Source organism: Nerophis ophidion, linkage group LG20 (genome assembly GCF_033978795.1).
Source record: "Nerophis ophidion isolate RoL-2023_Sa linkage group LG20, RoL_Noph_v1.0, whole genome shotgun sequence".
Lineage (NCBI taxonomy): Eukaryota > Metazoa > Chordata > Actinopteri > Syngnathiformes > Syngnathidae > Nerophis > Nerophis ophidion.
In genome coordinates, this window is record NC_084630.1 from 35,735,761 (window position 1) to 35,750,074 (window position 14,314).

Genomic DNA, 14,314 nt, shown 5'->3' on the forward strand with positions numbered 1-14,314 from the left:
GAAGACTTGAATGAATTCAGCACACAATCATGAAACATTAATTACAAGAGCAGTTTTGAAATTGCTAGCTTTGGTTTGGGGTGTGGTCAAACAATTTTGGCAAAGTGTAAGTAGGTGTTTTTGTGCCAGAAATAAATTAATACAAATATGAATTAAAAGTAAGTCGAACACATTTCCAGTGAGGGTTGGACTCCGCCAAGGCTGTCCTTTGTCACCCATTCTGTTCATAACTTTTATGGACAGAATTTCTAGGCGCAGTCAAGGCGTTCCGGTTTGGTGACCGAAGGATTAGGTCTCTGCTTTTTGCAGACGATGTGGTCCTGATGGCTTCATCTGGCCGGGATCTTCAGCTCTCACTGGATCGGTTCGGAGCCGAGTGTGAAGCGACCGGAATGAGAATCAGCACCTCCAAGTCCGAGTCCATGGTTCTCGCCCGGAAAAGGATGGAATGCCATCTCCGGGTTGAGGAGGAGACCCTACCCCAGGTGGAGGAGTTCAAGTACCTAGGAGTCTTGTTTACGAGTGGGGGAAGAGTGGATCGTGAGATCGACAGGCGGATCGGTGCGGCGTCTTCAGTAATGCGGACGTTGTACCGATCCGTTGTGGTGAAGAAGGAGCTGAGCCGGAAGGCGAAGCTCTCAATTTACCGGTCAATCTACGTTTCCATCCTCACCTATGGTCATGAGCTTTGGGTCATGACCGAAAGGATAAGATCACGGGTACAAGCGGTGGCGGGTCTCTCCCTTAGAGATAGGGTGAGAAGCTCTGCCATCCGGGAGAAACTCAAAGTAAAGCCGCTGCTCCTTCACATCGAGAGGAGCCAGATGAGGTGGCTCGGGCATCTGGTCAGGATGCCACCCGAACGCCTCCCTAGGCAGGTGTTTAGGGCACTTCCAACCAGTAGGAGGCCACGGGGAAGACCTAGGACACGTTGGGAAGACTATGTCTCCCGGCTGGCCTGGGAACGCCTCGGGATCCCCCGGGAAGAGCTAGACGAAGTGGCTGGTGAGAGGGAAGTCTGGGTTTCCCTGCTTAGGCTGTTGCCCCCGCGACCCGACCTCGGATAAGCGGAAGATGATGGATGGATGAATTAAAACTAATGTAGCTTGAAATTAATTTTTTTGTTACATATATTTGATTAATTAAAAAAATAATTATATTTTCATTTGTTATACAATTTATGTTATTATAAATATCAAGTTTAGTTTAATACCTATTTTTTGCATGATTTTATCCATGTTACATTAAAACTACGAAAAAAAAAAATATTTGAATACGTTCCCATATTTCTTGACCAGTTTATATATTTCATGACATTATTTTTAATACATTCATTCATTTCAACTGCCATTTTATTTATTGTATTTTATTCATTTAAAGGCCTTTTACTTGTTGGTGCATTCACGACTCATTGAAAAGCGTCCTGAAAAACACTGAACTATGAAATAGAGTGAATTCATTTAAAAACAAAGAAAAAGGTGTGGTTGTGGGTGGGATTACAGATATGATCAAGAAATAAAAAGACTGGGGATGCAGGGATGCACGTACAATAAGGCCGCCTTTAACATTCCACTGCAAAGAACGCCATTTCACTCATCTCGATTTGGCGTGCTTTTAGCTTCAAGAATGGCAGGCCAATTACCGAGCTTCTTTGAACGCACCATGCTAGCAAACTACAATCAAAGAATCCGTGTTTGCTAATGATGAGAAAAAAAGAGTCTCTTTTAATTACTTGACTACGTGTCGGCCACAACAAAAAGACATGTTTGACCCAGGAGGAGACTGAGGGCAGATGCAGCAAAGGAGAGACTGTGGAGTCTTACACTACAGTAGCGCCCAGAGCTAAAGCAACAAGGTAAGCTAACGTTAGCATGTTGTTTTTGTCACTTTTCCCCCAGTCTATCCATAAATATGTTTTACGTTCTGCACTCACTACAAACAATATTTACTGTTTTCTATTTTCCAGGCTAGACTGACCATACATCCTCTTTTCCCCAGACATGTCCTCTTTTGCGGGGCTGTCCGGACAGGGTGTCTTAAATGCCTCCAATGTCCGACGTTTTGACTCTGGGTTGGTTGTGTGGATTGTCAATGGACGTGCAGGCTTAAGGAGGGCTTGGAGAACACAAATTGTGAAGGTTCGCGCACGCAGCAGAATTTAAGGAGGGACAGAGAGAGCAAGACAATGGACCGGTTGCTAATCAAGGCATATTTGCTCAGCAGCCATACAGGTCACACTGAGGGTGGGCGTATGAACAACTTTAACACTGTTACAAACATGCGCCACACTGTGAACCCACACCAAACAAGAATGACACATTTCAGGAGAACAACCGCACCGTATCACAACATAAACACAAAAAAACAAATACCCAGAATCCTTTGCAGCACTTTTGGGCGGTACAATATACACCTCCTCTACTAGACTGACGGAAGCGTGGCTGCCAGTTTGCACCTCCGACCACCACCTGTCATTCATTCATCATTCATTCACCGGTGTGAGCGGCACCGGGGGCAAAGGGTGAAGTGTCCTGCCCAAGGACACAACGGCAGCGACTTCAATGTCCATAGGTGGGAAGCCGATGTGTCCTCTTTTGGGGATTTCTCAATATGGCCCGCCTATTCTAGGCTAATACGGCAAAGTTAAAGTACCACTATAGTCACACACACACACACACACACTAGGCGTGGTGAAAGTATTCCCTGCATTTAAACCATCACTTTTGATCACCACCTGGTAGGTGAGGGGAGCAGTGAGCAGCAGCAGTGGCCGAGCTCGGGAAACATTTTGGTGATTTAACCCCCAATTCCAAGCCTTGATGCTGAATGCTAAGCAGGGAGGTAATGGCTCCCATTTTTATAGTCTTTGGTATGACTGGATTATGCTATGAAACTACGGGAAGGGCGTGTACCTGTAATTGTAATTGTGTGCTCGCAAGGAAAGTCACTCTGCTGCATTCCACGAGCAACTTGCTTGTTTCTTTTTTTTTTTTTTTTTTTTTTACACTCACACCGATGACTCACCTTTGTTCTAATGGCAAGTATGAGATGCAGCTAATGATTACACTGAGACATGTAGTGTAAGGCACATAGGTGTTATGTAAGCTAACTCCTTTCATTGTTTGCCACGTCCATGTAAACCTGGCCGGGATAATTATATTGACTCGGGCGCGGGGGGAGGGGGCACATTGAGAGAAAAAAATGTGTCTGGGGGGCCAGAGGAACACTAATACAAAACCTCACAATAATTGTCTGATTGAAAACTAAAAAATGTTATGACAGACCACCTTAAATGGAATGGAATATGACCCAGAATGTACATGAAAATACAGGTTGTGCAACATTAACTATGAAGGATAAAACACTGAATATTGACAACATATGAAAGTCACACCCTCCTCTCTGTGCACATATTTTAGTTTGCAAATACATCAAAGGTGCTATTATAATCCATTTCTAATGGATAAAGCTTCGGCCTGGACAAGAGGTCATCAGGTGGTCCCCAACGTTCACCGAGTGTTTCGACCCTTAAAGGGGAACATTACCACCAGACCTATGTAAGCGTCAATATATACCTTGATGGTGCAGAAAAAAGACCATCTATTTTTTTAACCGATTTCCGAACTCTAAAATGGGTGAATTTTGGCTAATTAAACGCCTTTCTGTTTATCGGTCTTGTAGCGATGACGTCAGAATGTGACGTCGCCGAGGTAACACAGCCGCCATTTTCATTTTCAACACATTACAAACACCGGGTCTCAGCTCTGTTATTTTCCGTTTTTTTGACTATTTTTTGGAACTTGGAGATATCATGCCTCGTCGGTGTGTTGTCGGAGGGTGTAACAACACTAACAGGGAGGGATTCAAGTTGCACCACTGGCCCGAAGATGCCAAAGTGTCTGCCGCCAGACCCCCATTGAATGTGCTGGAGTGTCTCCACATTTGACCGGCGATGCTAAGACAGACATGGCACAGAGATGTATGGATAACCTGCAGATGCATTTGCAATGATAGTCAACGAAATCACATAGGTGAGTTTTGTTGATGTTGACTGCTAGCTAATCGATGCTAACATGCTACGCTAACCAATGCTAACATGCTATTTACCCGCGGTGCTAAGCAGAAGCACAGAGATGTATGGATAACCTGCAGATGCATTTGCAACTATATTACGTTTCCTCCCACCCACATTTAATGCGAAACAAACACTTACCAATCGACGGATTTAAGTGGCTCAAGTGTCACAAGATGCGAAAGTCCTGATCGTTTGGTCCGCACATTTTACCGGCGATGCTAACGCAGCTATTCGGCCATGCTATGGCTATGAATAGCGTCAATAGCTATTCGCTCAACAGCTTCAGTTTCTTCTTCAATACTTTCATACTCCAACCATATGTTTCAATACATGCGTAATCTGTTGAATCGCCTAAATCGCTGAGATCCGAGTTTGAATCCGAGCTAATGTCGCTATATCTTGCTGTGGTATTCCCATTGTTTGTTTACATTGGCAGCACTGTATGACGTCACAGGGAAATGGCCAGTGTCTTCGCAGAGAGCGAAAATAAGGCACTTTAAAGCTTTATTTAGGGATATTCTGAGACCGGTAAAATTTTGAAAAAAAAATCAAAAAATACAACAAGCCACTAGGATCTAATTTTTATTGTTTTTAACCCTTTTGAAATTGTGATAATGTTCCCCTTTAACCACAACACTCTCCAGTTGGTGGGTCAGCAGTGATTGGCCAGATCACTGCTCCTCTCATCCAGGCTTCCAGCTATTGTCCTCTCTTTTATGCCAGAGCCAACGGGAGTCTCTCTCCGCCGCTTCTCCCAGCCTATGAACGGCTGTTTTCCTCAAGTGACCTCTCAATCTGACCTTTGTCATCAGATTCCACACAGATTGCGCAGGGAATCCTCGACAACCAACTTCCACTGTCATCAACCATGCTCTCCACCCCTTGTCCCGGCAGTCCTGGACAAGTTGTTGGTACTTTGTTTTCTTCCTCTTTGCCGCTTCCTCACATCCCTCCTCCCACGGAACAGTGAGTTCCACCAGGATGATTTTCTTTCCCTCTGGGGACCACGTAACTATGGTCGACCTCCATCTCCCATCCCTGGGCCAACTGCAGGAGGTTTTGGTTGACTTGGCCTTGGACAACTGGTCTATGTCCCTCTTTCATGAAGGTGATGGTGCTCAGCAATGGCTTAGTTTTGGCTGGGTGTTTCTTTCTCCTGTCTTGCTCCAAGGTGTCTGCGAGCATTGCCAACACCTTGTCATGGCGCCACCTGTATCTTCCCTAGATCAATGCTGTTTTGCACCCTAAAAGAATGTGCGCCATAGTTCCTTAACCGCCACACAACCTGCACAGCGGGTCCTCCCTCATTCCCCACCTATGCAAGTTGACTGGGGTCGGCAGGGTGTCGTATACTGCTCGAAGCAGAAATGAGATACGAAACGGCTCCAGCCTCCACAGTTCACTCCACGTCACGTTCCTCTTGGGAAGGTTCCACCTTGTCCAGGCACCTTGGGTTGCGAGCTCGATGGTTTTAGCTCTTCTTCCTTCTTCCTCAAGGTTTCAAACTTCATCCTGAATCATAGTTCTCTTTTCCCTGGGAGTGGACTTGGACCACTGCTGGAAATGTGATGTTCCTAGACCCTGTCTTCCAGTCCAGAGGCTTCCGATGGTATCTTTGGTCCTGAGAGATGATTCTGCCTGGATAATAGCAGTGCTGGCGGCCCACTTCCTGCCAGATCTTGTTCTTATTCCAGCTTCCCTGATCAGTCGATCTTGGGAGTCCCTATACGTCAGGGAAAGTCTGCATTTTGCGACTTTCAACTCTTTCAGAACTAAATACAAGGGGAGCTGGAGCTGACCCGACCTTATGTAGAGCCCCGTAGATGTAAAGCTCGGGGGTATTCCCAACCATTTCCGAAGGTGCTTGTTAAACTCCCTCTCCAACCCTTCAACTGTTGTTATCGCCACTTCGTACACGGTGAGAAGCCACATAAGTCTTTGGAGTAGGCCATGTTGGTAGATCCAGCACTTGTATTTCCCAGGCAGACCAGACTTGTCAATCCTTTTCAACCATTCTTCAACTTGATTTTCGGTGCTGGAGATGCTGTTTTTATCCGTCATAGAATCATCATACCACTTTCCAAGGCACTTAATAGGGTTCCCTTGGATGTTCGGGATTGCTTCCCCCTGAACAAGCAGCTTGAACTTTCCCGTTTTTTTCCCTTTTGGATCACCAGACACTTTGATTTCTTGTGCTTGAAAATCCTCTTCGCCCAAGTAGCCATACGATCCAGTTCCGCCAGGACCCATCTCGCCTGCACGTGAGTTGGTGTTATCACGGTAAAATCATCCATGAATGCCCTGATTGCTGGTTGTTGACTTCCCGCTGCAGTCTTTGGTCCTCTTGACTTTATGATTGCTGCAGAGATGATCAGGTTCTATCCCATGACAAACAAGATGGGAGAGATGGTGCACTCTGTCACTATTCCCTTCTCCACTGGCTGCCATTTAGTTGTGAACATGGCTGCTTGGAATCGTAGCTTGATGTCTCCCAGGTAGCTGGTGATCATCCCCTGGATGTGATGTGGGATGTGGTAATGGTCCATAGCCACTTGGATCACGTTATGGGGAAAATCAAATCAGACTACTGTTAGGTTGCCTTTCTTCTCCTTTGCTTCTTGGATAAGTTGGCTGAGGACCCCTGTATGCTCAAGGCACCAGGAGAACCCTTCGATACAGCCCTTCTGGATAGAGGTGTTAATATATCCATTCCGGATCATGAAGGAGCTCATTCTTTTGGCCGGCACTGAAAAGAAGATTTTCCCCTCCACACTTAGCAAGGAAATGGTTCGGAACTGGCTGATCTGTGTGGATCCCCGTTCCTTCGGCACAAAGCGCCCTTCTGCCCTTCTCCAGCTTGTTGGTACGGTTCCTTTAGCCCATATTACCCGCATAAGCTTCCACAGCCTGTGTAGGAGCTTAGGGCATTTCTTGTATACTTTGTAGGGTATACCGCTGGGACCTTGGGCAGAAGCTGATCTTGCGTGCTTGACAACCTCTTGAACCTCTCTCCATGATGGATATTCTGTGCTGAGGGAGGATTTTGGTGGACTGATGGTACCAAGCCGGAGATTTTCTGATAGGGCATCGTTTCTTGAAGGGTCACTGAATGTCTCGTCAACAAACTCCTCCACCTCCTCCTTAGAACTTGTTAGAGTCCCTGACCTCGCCTCTCCAAAAAGTGATTTGGTGAAGCGATAAGGTTCTTTTATGAACTGGGCTCGTGCAGATTCCTGCCTTTTCCGCCTTTGCCTTTGCCCTTCAGCTCTTCTCAGCCTGATGAGCTGCTCACGGAGGCTGGCTGTCAGTTCTTTTATACCTTCCTTTTCTTCCGTGCTTGCCAATTTGAATTGCGTTTTCAGGGTTTTAATCTCTTTCCGAAGTTGTTTAATCTTTCTTTCTCTTCTATTATCCTGCTTTTCTGGTCTGGCTTTGTTCTCTCTCCTTGGCACTGTTCCAAACCGTTCTTTTGCCAAGTTGTAGGTGATGGCTGTGAGTGAATCCACCTTCCTTTCTACTGAACCTGTTTGAACCATTTCAAGCGCCATTTCCAGATCTTCATCAAGCATGGACCACTCCTTGGTCTCACTCATCTTAGGCCACTTGATTCTTTCCTTCGTTGGCTGGGGTGGGCTTTCTGGGATGGCATTTGAGGTTGTCCTTGTGGGGTTTTGGGGGATTGCACGCACTGAGAGATCTCTAGGACTATGGTTTGCTTTCTGCCTAGGGTTCTCCTGCGTCTCAACAGACTGTTCGTCTGAACGGTGTGCATGTGTCCGTCCCTGTTCACACTTGGCCTTGGCCTTGGTCTTGCTCTGGTGTATTTTGAGCCCTATTGTACCTTTGCAGATATTTCCGCAATTGCATTTCACTTTCCATGCCTCCCCAGTCAAGGTGGTTTGTTTGAGCCTTCTCTGTGTCCGTGTCACTGTCCTTGTCGTTGCCGTTTAATCTGTCCTAGCGAGTCTCTCATCCCCCCACCACCCTCTCTGGAGACGCTGGAGGTATTGCTTATTTTACAATCAAGCCAAACACAACAAAATGCAAGAAACACAGTGAAATATGAAGATGAAGGGTCAAATAAACCCACCTACAATGTGATATATGTGATACATCACTAAACTTTACAACCTTGTTGTAAAAAATTTCCTTCCACATCTGTCCCTGACACCCACATTTCACACTGTGTGGAATCACTGCTTGGTGCCTCGTCTGACCTGCTGTGACTTACATCATCATAGTAACTCATTACATCACCATGGTAACTCATGACATCACCATAGTAACTCATTACATCACCATAGTAACCCATTAAATGACCATAGAAACTTTATGACCATGGTAACTCATTACATGACCATTGTAACTCATTCCATGATTATAGTAACTCGTTACATGACCACAGTAGCTCGTTACATGACTACAGTAACTCGTTACATGAGCATAGTAACTAATTAGATGACCATAGTAACTAATTAGATGAGCATAGTAAGTAATTAGATGAGCATAGTAAGTAATTAGATCAGCATAGTAACTAATTAGATGAGCATAGTAACTTAATTACATGACCATAGTAAGTAATTAGATGAGCATAGTAACTAATTAGATGACCATAGTAACTAATTAGATGACCATTGTAACTAATTAAATTACCATAGTAACTAATTAGATGACCATAGTAACTAATTACATGACCATAGTAAGTAATGAGTTGATCATAGTAAGTAATTTGATGAGCATATTAAGTAATTAGATGAGCATAGTAATTAATTGGATCAGCATAGTAACTAATTAGATGGCCATAGTAACTAATTAGATGAGCATAGTAACTTAATTACCTGACCATAGTAATTAGATGAGCATAGTAAGTAATTAGATGAGTATGGTAAGTAATTATATGAGCATAGTAAGTAATTAGATGAATATAGTAAGTAATTAGATGAGTATAGTAAGTAATTAGATGAGTATAGTAACTTAATTACATGAGCATAGTAAGTAATTAGATGAGCATAGTAAGTATTTAGATGAGCATAGTAAGTAATTAGATGAGCATAGTAAGTAATTAGATGAGTATAGTAAGTAATTAGATGAGTATAGTAAGTAATTAGATGAATATAGTAAGTAATTAGATGAGCATAGTAAGTAATTAGATGAGCATAGTAAGTAATTAGATGAGTATAGTAAGTAATTAGATGAATATAGTAAGTAATTAGATGAGCATAGTAAGTAATTAGATGAGCATAGTAAGTAATTAGATGAGTATAGTAAGTAATTACATGAGCATAGTAAGTAATTAGATGAGTATAGTAAGTAATTACATGAGCATAGTAAGTAATTAGATGAGCATAGTAAGTAATTAGATGAGTACAGTAAGTAATTAGATGAATATAGTAAGTAATTAGATGAGCATAGTAAGTAATTAGATGAGCATAGTAAGTAATTAGATGAGTATAGTAAGTAATTACATGAGCATAGTAAGTAATTAGATGAGTATAGTAAGTAATTACATGAGCATAGTAAGTAATTAGATGAGCATAGTAAGTAATTAGATGAGTATAGTAAATAATTAGATGAGTATAGTAAGTAATTAGATGAATATAGTAAGTAATTAGATGAGCATAGTAAGTAATTAGATGAGCATAGTAAGTAATTAGATGAGTATAGTAAGTAATTAGATGAGTATAGTAAGTAATTAGATGAGCATAGTAAGTAATTAGATGAGTATAGTAAGTAATTACATGAGCATAGTAAGTAATTAGATGAGCATAGTAAGTAATTAGATGAGCATAGTAAGTAATTAGATGAATATAGTAAATAATTAGATGAGTATAGTAACTAATTAGATGAGCATAGTAAGTAATTAGATGAGCATAGTAAGTAATTAGATGAGTATAGTAAGTAATTAGATGAGCATAGTAAGTAATTAGATGAGTATAGTAAGTAATTACATGAGCATAGTAAGTAATTAGATGAGCATAGTAAGTAATTAGATGAGTATAGTAAGTAATTAGATGAGCATAGTAAGTAATTAGATGAGTATAGTAAGTAATTAGATGAGTATAGTAAGTAATTACATGAGCATAGTAAGTAATTAGATGAGCATAGTAAGTAATTAGATGAGTATAGTAAGTAATTACATGAGCATAGTAAGTAATTAGATGAGTATAGTAACTAATTAGATGAGCATAGTAAGTAATTAAATGAGTATAGTAAGTAATTATATGAGCATAGGTAATTAGATGAGCATAGTAAGTAATTAGATGAATATAGTAAGTAATTAGATGAGCATAGTAAGTAATTAGATGAGCATAGTAAGTAATTAAATGAGTATAGTAAGTAATTAGATGAGTATAGTAACTTAATTACATGAGCATAGTAAGTAATTAGATGAGCATAGTAAGTAATTAAATGAGTATAGTAAGTAATTAGATGAGCATAGTAAGTAATTAGATGAGTATAGTAAGTAATTAGATGAGCATAGTAAGTAATTAGATGAGTATAGTAAGTAATTACATGAGCATAGTAAGTAATTAGATGAGCATAGTAAGTAATTAGATGAGCATAGTAAGTAATTAGATGAGTATAGTAAGTAATTAGATGAATATAGTAAATAATTAGATGAGTATAGTAACTAATTAGATGAGCATAGTAAGTAATTAAATGAGTATAGTAAGTAATTATATGAGCATAGGTAATTAGATGAGCATAGTAAGTAATTAGATGAATATAGTAAGTAATTAGATGAGCATAGTAAGTAATTAGATGAGCATAGTAAGTAATTAAATGAGTATAGTAAGTAATTAGATGAGTATAGTAACTTAATTACATGAGCATAGTAAGTAATTAGATGAGCATAGTAAGTAATTAAATGAGTATAGTAAGTAATTAGATGAGTATAGTAACTTAATTACATGAGCATAGTAAGTAATTAGATGAGCATAGTAAGTAATTAAATGAGTATAGTAAGTAATTAGATGAGTATAGTAACTTAATTACATGAGCATAGTAAGTAATTAGATCAGCATAGTAACTAATTAGATGAGCATAGTAACTTAATTACATGACCATAGTAAGTAATTAGATGAGCATAGTAAGTAATTAGATGAGCATAGTAACTAATTAGATGACCATAGTAACTAATTAGATGACCATTGTAACTAATTAAATTACCATAGTAACTAATTAGATGACCATAGTAACTAATTACATGACCATAGTAAGTAATGAGTTGATCATAGTAAGTAATTTGATGAGCATATTAAGTAATTAGATGAGCATAGTAAGTAATTAGATCAGCATAGTAACTAATTAGATGGCCATAGTAACTAATTAGATGAGCATAGTAACTTAATTACCTGACCATAGTAATTAGATGAGTATGGTAAGTAATTATATGAGCATAGTAAGTAATTAGATGAATATAGTAAGTAATTAAATGAGTATAGTAAGTAATTAGATGAGTATAGTAACTTAATTACATGAGCATAGTAAGTAATTAGATGAGCATAGTAAGTATTTAGATGAATATAGTAAGTAATTAGATGAGTATAGTAAGTAATTAGATGAGTATAGTAATTAGATGAGTATAGTAAGTAATTAGATGAATATAGTAAGTAATTAGATGAGCATAGTAAGTAATTAGATGAGTATAGTAAGTAATTAGATGAATATAGTAAATAATTAGATGAGTATAGTAACTAATTAGATGAGCATAGTAAGTAATTAGATGAGCATAGTAAGTAATTAGATGAGCATAGTAAGTAATTAGATGAGCATAGTAAATAATTAGATGATCATAACAACTAGTATATGATGCAGTTTCCAAGCAAGTAAAGACTTAGTATAGTTGAAGACTATACTAAGGTGATTATAAAAGATGAGTGCACATCATAATGGCAGCTACACTGTCCATCTTAAACATCTAAAACTATTAATAGGGAATGTCTGGCGGGCCAGATTGAAAAGCTTAATGGGCCCCATGTGGCCCCCGGGCCTTCATTTGCCCAGGTGTGAAGTAGAGGATAGGGGTGGGAATTGTTGAGCGCCTCACGATTTGGTTTCGATTCTTGGGGTGTTGATTCGATTCAACACAATTGTCATTATTTTGTTTATAATTTAGGATAAGACTTGTTCCAAACATGGTTGCGGGTTACACAAGCTCCTCTTGGCTGCTGACATACAACTTCTCAGGCTTCATTTTGGTGAAATGGTATGTACAAAAATCACAAAAAGTTGATCAATTGAATGAAATAAAATAGAGCAACTCCAGCCATGCAATATTTTGAGATGAAAAAAAGCATTGTAAAGAAGATTTGTCATAATAGGACTGTGTGTAGTGTACTTGGAAGTGAGCCCTAAGTGCAGAGACTGGAGTATTGAAAAAGAATACACCAGCCTTTCATTCTTCAATGACGTTTGTCCTGTTTTACAAATGTCCAACTTTGAGTGTGCCGAGTTTTCTGATGTCAACATTGTGAATGCATGTGTGTTCAGTCATGAGCGGGCCCCATGCAGAGTGTATCCCGGCCCCTGGTTACGAGCAAAGCTGGACGAGGTGAAGGAAGGCAAACTGGTCAGTCCGGTCCTGCGCTGCAGAGGTGGTGGTGGTGGTGGATGTCTGGGCGGGTGACACGCCCGTCGCGGAGGAGGAGCTGCTGCCTTGCTGATATGAACGTGTAGTAGGTGAGGCTTTTAGCTGTGTTTAGACTTTGGAAGGAACCCGAGGACGAGGAGTGTGGGAGACAGTCTCCTGACCCTACACAAAATGTCCAGGATGTTTAGGAAAAAGGATAAAGAGACGTCGGTCAAGATTAACAGGTGAGTGAACAGTGATACTGCATCTCCATCTTGGTGCTCTTCTTCCACCTGAGCCCAGAAGCGTGTCAGGTTTCCTCTTCCTCTCCGCCTTTGTATATGATGCACTGATTGGTGCTCAGCTGAGAGCTCAAAGTCTTGGCTGGATTGAAGTGTAGTGGCTGGACTTGACATGCAGAGGATTTTCTCCACGCACGCTTGCTGTGTCACCTGTAGTATTATTTCTTTTTCACCAATACGCTGAACCACTATTAAACCGCATGCTATGGCTGGTTGACTTGAAATTTCTCACACACCCTCAATGCGCTGTATAAAGTACCCACTGTAGCTTTAGGGCACCACAATGTATTTTAAAACCTCGACCCGTGTCATGTAGCGTTTTGTGAATGGTGTTCAATCTTGCGTTATTATTATTATTATTGCAGGCTGACATGTTCCACCTTTGTGTTGTTCGTCGATGAGGGCTGCTCGGCTGGTTTCTGTCCCTTACATGGGCGTTGGTCCCCAACCGTTCGGGTTGCCAACTCCTTGGAAAATAAATAAAGGACACCCTGTTGGCAGGGGCCGCTTGTCTTCACCTCCTTTTTGAATAATATTGGAGTCCAAAGTTTAATTGAATAAGATGCATATGTCGGATCGATATCTCGTTAAAAGTCATTCTTCAGTAATAGCTTTTTTTTTTGTGCGAAATGAACTAAATTTAACAAACTACACAATAAATCAGGGGTCGGGAACCTTTTTGGCTGAGAGAGCCAAAAAGCCAAATATTTTAAAATGTATTTCCGTAAGAGCCATGTAATATTCTTTTTAACACTGAACACAACTAAACGCATGCATTTTTAAGTAAGACCAACATTTCTAGAGTATAATAGGTCTATCATTCTTTGTAATAACATTGTTATTCTGAAGCTAACTGTGGAGGGGGCGTGGGCTGTGGGCCTGCAATGAACTGGGGTGTTGCCAGGACCGGCCTCGAAATCAGCGACAGGTGCTTAGACGGACCACCTGGGCCTTGTTATCTAATCACCTGTCACTCTGTTATAAGCAGCAGCCAGGAGGAGAGACGGGGTTGGGGCTGGAGCCAGAGCGCGAGCAAAAACGAAAAAGAAAAATACAATTGCTGGAAAGCAACTGAGAGACTTATTGAAAAATAAAACAATATTGTAACCCTGAAACAGGCTCTCATGTCGGTGCTTGGTGGTCTGAAGAACCCCCAGGAGGGCAAGCCCCACACTAACCAATAATAAATAAATAAATAACTTCTTACCGTTATCGCAACTTCTTGAACAGGTGCGGTAGAAACAGTTGGATGGAATTAAAAATGCATGAGAATGTTTTATATTTTGAATATTATTTGTAACACTGTGATTACAAGGGGAATTATTCATTATTTATCGTGTTAAGCAATGCCAGCTCAGATTTATC

General features: G+C 40.7%; 1 protein-coding gene across 1 annotated transcript in view; it reads left to right on the forward strand.

Annotated features, from left to right (window-relative positions):
- Nucleotides 1–12,733: 12,733 nt before the first annotated feature.
- Nucleotides 12,734–14,314, forward strand: part of evpla (envoplakin a) — a 34,028-nt gene continuing 32,447 nt past the window's right edge. The window contains exon 1 of the mRNA XM_061881089.1: nucleotides 12,734–12,892. Coding sequence (XP_061737073.1) covers nucleotides 12,840–12,892 — 53 coding nt within the window. The 5' untranslated portion in view covers nucleotides 12,734–12,839. The remainder of the gene's footprint in view (nucleotides 12,893–14,314) is intronic.